Below are 12,399 nucleotides of genomic sequence, written 5' to 3'. Positions count from 1 at the left end.
GTGTTCTTTTTACGTGAATTAATGCCCAGCAATAAGTGTCATGCGGATTAATGAAAAATTAACAGGACAAATGGCTGCCAACAGCAAGTGCTTGTGTATATGCTATAAGTAATATATGTATAGTACAGACTCGTGTTTACATATCACAGGCAACTGAACTGTCATTAACATAAAAGTCAATGTTGTCAGCGACATTGGCAGAGTGTATGCATGCAGGGCTGTCGAAAGCAATTGCAACAAATTAAAATGAAAATTATTGTTAATTAAATGCTGCCGAATATGCCGCGTTGTTTATTATGATATGTAAATAGCATTAAACAAGTGACATGGTCAAAGGCAAACGCAAACGCAAATGTAAACGCAAGTTGTTTTAACAGGTTATCAGAATCGGTCTTTCAATATTTTATTGCAACATTTTATGGAAGGGGGACAACCCACATATGCTAGTCAAAGGACCCCATATGGCGCACAGTGCTGACTCAAGTGCAGGCTCGATGTGATTAAGTGAACGTTGAAATTTTCAAATGCAATACGTCTACACAAGCAAAGCATAATAACAAAGCCAGCGACATCTGCATAAACACAAACAATGGGGTATCAGAGTGGATGAACGACTTACCAGATACCACTTAAATTGTGATGAACTGATTAAAAGATTGTATTTAAGATTTGTCGCTTTTTAAGCTTAAAGAGGTTACAAGTTATTATACAAATATCAAAATATATTGTTAAATAAATATATAAAGTAGTTTAAAAAGTGATTGAATGAATTGTCAGATATTACTTTAATTGAAATAATCTTATTAATAAGATAAAAATTTTGCATTTAAGAGTTCTAACTTTCTAGCTTCAAGAAGTTATAAGTTATTAAAGATAATTAAATATATAGTTAAATAAAAATATATATTGAATTGAGTAGCAGAATTTAGTTAAAAAGAGTCTACTATAAGTTACAGATATTTTACATATCTATGATTATGTCAAGATGCGTATACTTAATATTAGTATAAACTATAACGATTACATTGTTATTAAATCTTTTCTCTTACAGTATTTCATCTGTACTCCAAGTTTCAACTAATACACTCTTTCTTCGCATGTCAATGGGTATTTCTAGCCTGTCGAAACATAAACAAATGGGGAGCAACAAACGCAACCTGCCGTCAGATATTCCCCAAAGACTAAGAGGTTGCCCCGTTGCTTGTCGCGCCTCAGAAATAAATTCTAATTACAATTATGACATTTTCTGCTGCATCCAAAGACCCCCAGCACCTGAAAATGCACATACAAGCGCATCCATAAAAGCAATAACAATAAAAAGAAGACTTGCCCCTGCGACTCGATCTCGTTGCGCGGGCTGCGCATGCGCAACGGCAACTGCAACGTTCCATAAATAAAGCGCACTAATTACATATGTGCTAGGGTTACAATTACACACACAGAGCTAGAGCGGGTCTCGGGTTTGGGATCGAGATCGGGGGCTCGTCGAGTGTTTTATGTGCGCTTCTCGCCGCCTTCTTCTTGCCCCCGCAAAGTTGACGACTCAGAACATCGATTTCTTATGGCATCTATGTGTATCCAAACATTGCATTTGATTTGCACTCTTTTGGAATTTTGTTTATTGCTTTCCATTTGTTTGCCTTCTTCATCGTGCCCCCAACTCCAATTCCAGCATCAGCTTCAGCTTATGCTGCAGCTCTTGCAACTGCGGCATGCCTCTCATTCCACGCACTTTGCAGCTCGCGTTCTCGCGTCGTGTCGCATCGTCTGTTTGACGCTCCATGTGGTCCACTCCTCCTCTCTCTACTTGAGCTGCGTTGCACTCGGAATATTATCTAAAACGAAGATGTCATTATTTGTGGAACATAAGCATAGGTATTCCGCATGACACTTGGAATCGGTGGTCGAACTTGCTTCTGGATATAATTAGACAATTTAAAGGTGTATTTAAATGATCAAATTCGTTGAATCTATTAATTAATTACAGCATAGACTTAAATGCATATTTTCAACTTTATTTGGTTAAAATAATATTTTTTATATTTATAATAATATATATAATATAATGTTATATTGTTTTTTCATATATTTTTTATTTATGAAGTTAAGAATTTTACTAATTGAATTAATTTTTCAGAAAAACCATCCAATTGAAACTTTTAGTTTATTATTTATTGAAAAAAAGTGTGATGCTTTGTTAAAGCAGATGTTATAATTATGCATTTAGTACTTGCATTTTATTTTATAGATGAAGAATGCATGCAATTTTTAATTTGGAAATAAATATTTTTGCAAAAAATTACAAACACACTTGCGGCATTCACTTGTCAAACACTTTTCTCTGCACCTTGCTGAGCATGTCATCTGGCCACAAAAGTTTATATTGTTTTTATAAATTTCATGAATTGTTTTCTTTTTTGTTTTTTGATTTTCAATAACATAAAAACTGTTAAAAGGATATTTAGCAGAAATGTACGCCAAGTGTGTACAAAATGAAATTTAATTTTATCAATTTGAATGAATTGATTTTTACAAATGACACAGAAATATTTTGGAAGCACACAAAAATATGTATATATATATATATATAAATCAAATGAATAGATACGAATGCGTATAAGTTCTTATGACAATTTGGGACCATAAAAAAGTCTTTTTAAAATGGTAAACAATTATGCAAATGTGTGCAGCTCGTTTATTCCATCTACATGTATGAGTTTATCCATTATAAAATTCTCGTTTCACTTGCAATATTCATATGGAGTTGTCAAACTGTCAACTGAAAATAGAATATTTATGCATTTTTTATGCTGCGGCCGATGAATGTGTAAGCGTGTGTGTATGTGTGTGAGTGTTGTATGAGTTTTATGAACTCTAAAAAATGTACTCTATAAATAGGAAGGCGGCAACCGGAGTAAAAATCAATTTTGGCCCCATACTGCGGTTGGTTGAGCACTTCACTCCGTTCTGTCTATTAGGCACTGCAAGGTGGAATTGAAATTGAAAATGAAAACAAAAGAAAAAAATATGAACGAGTATAAATCTATATATATGTATATGAAAATGAATTGGTGGCAGTTGAAAGGTAAAATAGGATTTATGACTTCGGATTGTTGGGTGTGTGAATGGTGATCAAATTAAATGCAATTAATTGCTTCTTAAACAGAAATCTTGTCGTGAACAGCGTCCAATAATGTGTTGGATAGATTGTAAGTCAATGAGTTTGTCATCTGCATACTGCAAGAATGTGTGCAAAGGGTTTGCCTAACCATGTGCATTGTCTTGGTCATTATTAATGCATTGAAATTGTCAAGAACATGCATGTCCAGGGCACACACACTTACTTCTATGAAAGCATGCATGGCATAAACCTATAAACGGGCATTGTACTACAAGTTTGCCAACGCTTAAGAAATACTACAAAGCGAGCAAAGCGAGGAGGAAGCGAAGAGAGAGAGATATCCATCGCATGGATTTGGCATAAACCTGTTGCTTATGTTTCGACACTTTGGTCTTTTATACGCCTTGTTGTAATTGTATACACTCTCAACGGCTTTCGCACTAATCTGGTTTGTCTGCACCAACATCCTGTTTAAAGGAAACACTCGGGCTCGGACAATCCTGGGGCTTCATTGTTGTCCATCTGCCAGTTTGTTGCTGCTGTTGTTGTTGCTGTTGCTGTTGTCGCAACTCGCAACTGTTTTGTAAAGTTTATGAATTTGTTTAAAAAACTTTCATTTTGTGTGGGCTTCCATGCTGGGTCAATTTAAGCTGTGGTCTTCTTAAAAGCCCATAAATTGTGTATACGCCATGTGAGATGCCAGTGCACACTTATCATTCTGATCGGTAATAAACTTTATACCACTAGCATATATTTTATTTGCAAATTAAACGAAATTGTTTTGAGTCTATTACACTTATTCTTTCGCTTCGGGATCGAACTCCCATATCCTGTAATTGGTCGCACATTGAGGGCACTTGTTTTATTTTCAAAAATTTTCAGCTACTCATTCGTTTCTATTCCCACAGACCTTTTCTTTCATTTATAAACATTAGTTTGCTCGTGTGTTAGTCTCTATCCTCTGGGTTATAAAATGTTTGTTTTCACAGTGTTCCAGTCTGTTTGCCAAGTAAATAAAAGCTGTTAACTAGTTTTGAGACGCACAGTCAGGGAACGCAGTTGTCACTCGTGTCATTTTGTGTATATCCTGTATACTCAACAACGTGTATACAAAAAGGGTATGAAAACTGTGAAAAAGATATTCTGTGTTTACATATACAAGAGACTAGTTTAGTCCTTAAATACGGAGATTGGTATTGATTTAGTTAAAGGGAGATAAAAATAGATCTATTGATAAATACAACGCTTTAATATTTACGCCAAACAATTGAGTTTTAGTTTCTTTTGTTATTGTTTTCCTAAGCGAAATATTTATTTTAAATTTCAACTTTAAAATCAATTTGCTACTAGAGTAACTACTAGTCGATCAAGCTGTTAAGCTGTCTTGCAGAAATTTCTTACTTGTTTGCTGTAAACTTGTTTCTATTATTTGGACCATGTGAAATTATTTAATGCCCCGGTCCTCCCGCTTATCTAGCTGCTGCTATTGTCTGGACCCATCCAAGTGGGAGTAAGCCAAGTTAACGTCTCGACTGCCTTTTCAGTGTTCTTTATTCATTCGTATTTATCATTTCGCTTTTAATTGTGCACTGACAGCTTCTGCATTTCTCTGTATTTCTGTCAGCATATGCATTTATTCAAGTGTGTGTGTGTGTGTTTATATATGCACACATGTGTGTAATTGTTAAGTGTTTGCTCCTACTGTTATTGTTGTTGTGCTAATAATAGCGTTAGCTGACTCTCAACACAGCATCCTTTAAGTGCTTGCTTTACAATTGCACAGTGATTTTAAGGGACCAGAGAAATCAAGTCGTTTTAACCGATGCACGCTATAGGTACTAAAAGAGAAGAACTTATATGAATTAATTGGGCTTAAATGTGTGCTGTCATATTTGACATATTTTAAGTATTTTTTCAGTATATTAATTTGTTATATTTTAAAATGAATACTACATTGTTTTTCTTTTATACACAGGTAGCTTTCTTACTTGTTGTATTAAGTAATTCTAAAAAACACACAAAAATCGACGGGAAAAAGAAATATAAAAAGAAAAGAAATATAAAATATATAAAAGGCAAGTTTTAAAATTTCATAATTTTGTTCATAGCTAAAATCAATAATTTATCAAACAAATCAAAAAAATACTGTAAATTATTCTCGAGTAGAAATTGAATTCGTAATTCATATTGAAACTCTTTAAACTAATGTATTCTCTCACTTTAGTTTGTTCAAAGCAACAAGTGCATTAAAAGTGAAATTACAGTTCTATGTAGTGTATGATAAAAATACAATTAAGATCACCATATCTCTTAAAGATTGATAGCATTGTTATAGTAAATGCAGCAGTAAGTGGTTTCTTTTGATTAGGTAGCAGGTATTGTTTCAATAGTTCTTACTATTCAAAATCCCTGTCTTACAACGGAAACTGATTGCCAAACACTTGACTCAGCGAGCATTTGAGTTTTCGAAAGGATTAATGAACGTTTTCTAGAGCATACACGCCCAAATATTGGGATCGAAAAACGAACTAAGGATGAACACATGAGTGTCATTAAAATTGAAGCTGTATCGTTTCGGTTTCGGTTTCGGTTCGTTTGCTACCGATCCATGTGATGCCCGAAATTCTCATTTGGTTGCTTGAACCATGCATAAATATGTCAATAAAAATGTTAAACGCATTTCAGTCGAAGTCATAAGCAAGGCCAAACGGATCGCTGGTGTCTATAAAAAAACGAATGTCTGAAGACCTCAGCTAAACAAACAGTGTTTGAACAGGAGCTGCACCAGCTGTGTGTGTATGTGTGTGTGTGTGCGCGAGTGTTGCGTTTATCCTTGCAACAAGCCACACATTCCAAACTGTTAAATTATGACATGCAACTGTCAGCTCAAGTGGCTGAGTTGCTGCTGCTGCTCCCGATGCTGCGTGAGAAAATGTTATCCTTGTACCTAAACAAACACATTTGCATTTCCCTGGGGACTCCTTGTTGCCTGCTGTTTGCTGCTGCTGTGCTGCAAGTGCGCTGCAGTAGCATATCCTTTTGCGGCTGCCGTTTTGTGCTGACTGCCTGTTTGTCCTCACCACGGTATCAGGTTGCTAAGTAGTTATTGTTGTTGTTCGTTTTCTTATTTTGCCCCCATACACTATTACACACTCTTACACCCAGCTAATTTATTTCCTTTCGACTTTCTTTTACGGCTTTTCTTCCCGAACTCCCACTCCCACTCCAACTCCAACTAAGAAAAAACCACATGGATAAACTCGTAATCTGCTGTCTTGTGTCAAACAGGACATTCATTTCGCGCTGCGTTATTAGATCCTTTGTGACTTTTGATGCGGTATGGGAGCAGCTTCCCCAGCCTAACCTGATGCGGGCACTTCAAAAATTGGTGTTGACAGCCTTGCTGAGAAATTGCCTCGCCTTTTACCCATCACTTTTGTTTCCTTTTTTTTCGATTTTTTTGGTTCTTTCGTCTGTTACATAATTTGGTTGCTGAGTGCTTGTGAATGCTTATGTAAAATATGAAAAAAAGTAATTAACATTAACGTTTCTAAGCGCGGTTGCTCAACACTCCAAAAACTCCAAACTCAAAACTCTTAACTCTAAAACTCCAAACTCAACACTCTTCACTTTATGCACATTCCTTGTCTCAGCTGCGACATCTGCTGCGGCGTCGCTTTGTTGCGTGTTGCGTGGGAAACTGGGAAAAACTGAGAAACTTTGGCGCACAGGTTTAACCAGCTCTAATCTTTCACCTTAAGCACTTTGCAGCACTTGTTCAAGAATCGGTTGAATATTATTAGAGCAGAGTGTGCGGCGCGTGATGTGTCACGACAAATTATATGCATATACTATATATGCAAGAATACAGAATGCAAAAATAAAAAGATTTTCAATGTTTATAAGGTTTAAGGAATTTGCATCTTTTTTTTGCCTATAAATTATTATACTTCCATATGTATTATTTAAAGTAAGAACTTTTTCATTTTACATTAGTAAAATTGATATTTGTGCTAAACTTATTTTTGATATAATGGTTATTCGAATAACTGTATTAATCTTTCGAATATACAGATTTTTTCTCGTATGCTTCGACATTTGTTTCTATGCATTTATTTCTTATCTGCTTTTAAAATCATGCGTTTAATAGAAAGTTTATATTTATGCAAAGTTCTACATTTAGATTTTGAGCTCGTGAGGTTTTAAATTCATAATAAGTAATTGATTTAAATATTCATTAAATTAAATCTTTTTGGCGAACGGCATAGATTTCATTATAAAACTCAATGGTGAGTTTACTTTTACGACTCTAAGTAACGACTTTGCTCTAAGTAACGACTTAACTCTCTCGATTTTATGTGACGGCTGACTTTCTTCATGTCGCGACATTTTCTTCTTAAAGCTAGTCAACTGTCGATAAACTGTGATTTCTGCAGAGGAATGCAGAATTGGACCGACTGTTGCAATAGTAATCAAGGGTACCTTACACTCCTCTGATATTTATAATCCTATATATATATATCATATGAACACCGCAGTTCACTTCATGCTTATCACGCGCTCATCTCTATTGTAGTGTGTCCGAATCCCGGATACATTGTTGACTCTGTTGTGTCCACATTGTGCAGAAAGTTGGCGAACTCCAAGGTTGCCTGGTTCGTTGGTGGCATGCGACATTAAGCGTGTCAAACAGTGGTTGCTGACAACACAAAAAGTGTTGGCTCTATGAAGCCATATGTTTACGGTTGCCTTTTCGTTGCCATGTGCTTATTTTGGCTGCAGCTTTGGTTGCATTACTCTCGGCACAGATATGTATGTCTGCCCATAAATCATAAGCCTCCAATAGCGGCACAAAAAAATATAAGCTGCGCCCAGCACCAGTTGCACCAAAAGAAATGTGACCCGATTTTTGGGCTACCAAATTGAACCAAAAGGCGACAGTTTTTGCAAAGAATTATTAATTGCATCACGTGCTCGACTCACAGGAAATTCTTCACGGCAGCAATGAATACGGAATGTAAATGAGTAGGAAAAATGTATAAAACTGAGGCAAAATACTTTAGAATAAATTCAAGGATTCGTCATTTTATAAATACTTGCACAAATACTAAGACAAAAAGATATGTTATCCATTCAAAAGTGAATAGAACACAAAAGGAATATCCAGCTGCTACGATTACATTTGAATTAGGTACTTGAAAATTCAAGTGCTCAATGGTGACTGGAAAACCTAGATATAAAGAACATATAGCCATGCACTTAAGAAAAAGAGAAGTACTATCTTTTAATGCTAATGATGTAATTTATGGCAAAATATCTATAGAGCACCTTATACTCTGTCTGACACTGTAGACAATATTTGAACTTTGTCTGAGAGTAATTGACAATTTGCGTTATTGATTAAGTTTAATATAAACATATGCATATTATTTCTTCTAGTCTTAAATGCTACAGGGTGATATAAATAGCTTCAACTAATGAAATTGTGGTTTTGTGCTTTTGCAATTTCCACTCCTCTGCACAAATAGCGCATAGCCTACTGTATGTTGATTAAAATTCCGCAAATTTTTATTCGAAAATTCATCAAGAATATCTTTACAATCTCCATTTTGGTACTCTTATCAATTAATTTATATACAACAATTAAATGTAGAAGGTATCTAATACTCGAGTATACTTGAAGCAAATTTTTTAATTTATTCTTATGCATGACCTTGTACACTTCACAGACATTCCTTCTAAGGTAATTAAATGATTAAATATTATTACTATTTTATATTATTACTATACTACACTACACTATACTATACTATATTATATTATTATCAATATATATAATCAATTTAATGTGACCTACTATTAGGCAATTAAATGCTGTCAATAATTAAAGTCCAGTTTCTAATTGTGTTAGAACGTGTGAACACAGCTCATTTTATGCCAAAGGTCCAAGTAATTCGCATCACAGTTTAGCGCAATTCGATTCATTCGACGATTAACTATCGCGCGATCAACACACATTGGAAAATAATATTGGAAAACTCAAATAAATCATATACAAAGTGTTGCTGTTTTTTTTTGAAGATGGAGATTCTAAATCAGTTGATTAAACTAATGAGTACATTGCTGGTAATTGTGTTAGCTCTATCTACTCCGCTGTTACTATTAGCCGCAATGTTATCAAAAATCGTAGAATGTTTTAAATATAAATCCCCCAAGAGTATCATCGGCGAGGTGGCTGTGGTAAGTGCTTAATTGTTTTGAAAATTATAATATTGGTATTAATAATGAATTGATTATTAAAAATCTATTTATTACTAGAACTGTGTAGCATTGAAATACAGTTCTAAAAAATCCATATATGTCAATCATTGATATAGCGATTGATTTAATAGATAGGTATGGACGAAGCTTACGATGGTACACAGACAAGATTATTTTCTTTATAGGGAAATTTTTTATGAATTCATATTAATCTAGTTGTTATATCATTATTTATATATTACAGGTTACCGGGGCTGCTCATGGACTAGGTCGGGATATAGCATTGGAACTGGCCAAACTCGGATGCCATGTAGCCGTGGTAGATATTGACATAAATGGCGCCAAGGAAACCGTAGAAAAAATTCACCAGATTTCCAGAGTTAAGGCAAAAGCTTATAAGGTAATTAGAGATATTTAATATGATAAGAAAATTAAGTATAATTAAATTGATTTGTATTCAAGGTGAATGTAACCAGTTTTACTGAAATAACTGATCTTAATGCTAAAGTTACACGAGATCTTGGTATCGTTACAATTCTAATCAATAATGCGGGTGTTATGGTGATGCGTAATCCTTTAGATCCTGCACCGGAGGATGTGCAACGAATGATAGATGTCAATTTGACATCGCACTTTTGGGTGAGTCAAATGATTGATAAAAGTTTTGTATTTTTGGTTAAGTAATTAGATACTTTTTTATACATGTAGACGAAGAATGTGTTTCTGCCCGCAATGAAGAGGTTGCGAAAAGGGCACATTGTTACCATCAGTTCAGTTGCGGGTAAGTGTTGTTTGTTCGGTATTTGCTTAATTTCAACAGCTTTTTTTGAATTACTTCTGTGTTAAATTTCTATATATTCAGGTCTATTCCCCGTGGCCTATATTAGCACTTACACTGCAACCAAATTTGGTGCTACCGGCCATATGAAGGCATTACAATTGGGAATTAGCTGTAGAGAAGCAACATGACATCCATGTCACCACGGTAATGCCAATGTTTTTGGACACCAATGATGAGGTGGCTGACCTTGTCAACGTTAGCAAGGTGAATCGACTGTATCCCCTGATTAAAGGAAAAACGGCAGCTCGTCGGATAGTTAAGGGAATGCTCGCTGGAGAGAGGGAAATAAAGATTCCATTCATAGTGGATATTTTGTATCGCATTTTTAAGTAAGTTGTGAATGTTTGATAATGATATTGGAATTAATTTAAATTATTTGCAGCTTACTTCCTCTCAGCTGGCAGGAGAGAGTGGTTCTTTTATTTGCCTCTAATATGTATCTGACGTATAAAGAAAACAGCTTGAGTGCTAAAGTCCCCAAACAGTGATTTGACAATTTAACTTTGGATCGGATTTCAGTGCATAATAATGTTTATCAATTATTTTTAATTCCGGGTATCTCAGAGTCGAGCATATTCGATGGTAATTTTTTTGTTTTTTTTTTGGTTATCATAATATTTTTTTTACAATAATTATAAAAATGACCTGCATCATAAACGCCATTGATTTCTAAAATAATAAAAAGTGTTAGAATACATTTGTGTTATAACCAAAGTAGCTAGCTACAGCTATCGTGTTATGCTCTACTACGAGTACGAGTATTACCTTTAGACTTGCTCTGAGTTAATATGAATTACTGCACTTAAGCGCAGTAGAGGTAAGTGCTATAATGTATCGGTATGTGATTAACACATACTTTCGGCTACAGAAGGACCTAAAAAACTTTTAGATGTGTTACTTTGAATATGGAGAGAGAAGATTAGCTGTCTTGCTTTGAATATAGAAAGACTGTTGACTGCATTGCTGATAATTATGCAAGTACAACTAAAATACGGCACGAAACTGTAGTAATTTTTTTTATAATAAACACTTGGCAAAATTTTCCAGGTGGATTAGGTCGGGCTATAGCACTGAAACTTGCCAAACGCGGTTGTCACATAGCCGTGGTGGATGTTAGCATAGAAGGCGCTGAAGAAACTGTTAGACGAATTCACGAAATATCCAAAATAAAAGTTAAAGCCTATAAGGTAATTAGAAGACTCCAATTTGATAAGAAATTAAATTAATTAATTTGATTTGCGTTGGTGAGGTGGCTGTGGTAAGAATACTAAATTGCTTTGATCGTGAATCTAATAAATCATTAAATTAGTGTTGATGAAATCGTACTCACTAAACCAAAAAATAAAAACTTGTTATAATACAAATTTGTTTTAAATTGTCCTGAAGAAGTCTTCGTCATGCAATTTACTAATTATCTTTAGATAGATAGATTGTAAATAAATAAAAAATAATAAAAAAAAACAAAAAAAAATTGTGATATTTGTTATCATCATTTAAAACCAATTTGAGTTCTCATAATTTTTTTAACAAGGCTATGACACTTTAAAGACTGATCATTATATGAATCACTGCAGAGATTTCACCTGCTTCATCTAAACTTATTAACATAACGATTGCTTAACGATACTGGGTGGATATTGACATAGAAGGCGCCGAGAAAACCGTTAGACAAATTCAACAGATTTCCGATGTAAAAGTAAAAGCTGATAAGGTAAATAATGCAGTTCAATTTAATGAAAATCAAATATAATTGAATTTAACAATTTGAAATTGATTTTGATACAAGGTCAAAGCGAATGTTGTGCGAGATCTGGGTTCGGTTACGATTCTCATCAACATCATGTAAATTCAAATATATATATTGTGTATGCCTGGCAAAACGTGTAGTAAACAAGTGAGTAGAAATCTATGTCTGAGAGTAATTGACAATTTGCGTTATTGATTAAGTTTAATCTAAGCAGATGCATATTGTATTTCTCCTAGTCTTAAATGCTACAGGGTGATATGAATAGCTTCAACTACTAACAAGTAAGAAAGCTACAGTCGAGTGTACTCGACTGTGAGATACCCGCTACCCATTTTGAATGAAAGCAATATATTTTGCGGTATTATTCTCAAAATATACCAAATATACTGCAAAAATACTAAAAATATACCAAATGGTATATGTGGTATA

General features: G+C 34.4%; 1 protein-coding gene across 1 annotated transcript; it reads left to right on the top strand.

Annotated features, from left to right (window-relative positions):
* The first annotated feature begins 9,138 nt into the window (after window positions 1–9,138).
* On the top strand, window positions 9,139–10,858 carry LOC133837557 (estradiol 17-beta-dehydrogenase 11-like). The gene is made up of 6 exons (XM_062268359.1): window positions 9,139–9,361; window positions 9,627–9,782; window positions 9,845–10,021; window positions 10,091–10,163; window positions 10,245–10,552; window positions 10,606–10,858. The coding sequence occupies exons 1-5, from the start codon at window positions 9,203–9,205 to the stop codon at window positions 10,349–10,351; spliced, it is 672 nt and encodes a 223-aa protein (XP_062124343.1). The 5' UTR covers window positions 9,139–9,202; the 3' UTR covers window positions 10,352–10,552; window positions 10,606–10,858.
* Window positions 10,859–12,399: the final 1,541 nt, after the last annotated feature.

Source organism: Drosophila sulfurigaster, chromosome 2R, assembly GCF_023558435.1.
Source record: "Drosophila sulfurigaster albostrigata strain 15112-1811.04 chromosome 2R, ASM2355843v2, whole genome shotgun sequence".
NCBI lineage: Eukaryota > Metazoa > Arthropoda > Insecta > Diptera > Drosophilidae > Drosophila > Drosophila sulfurigaster.
This window is presented reverse-complemented; position numbering and strand designations above follow the sequence as displayed.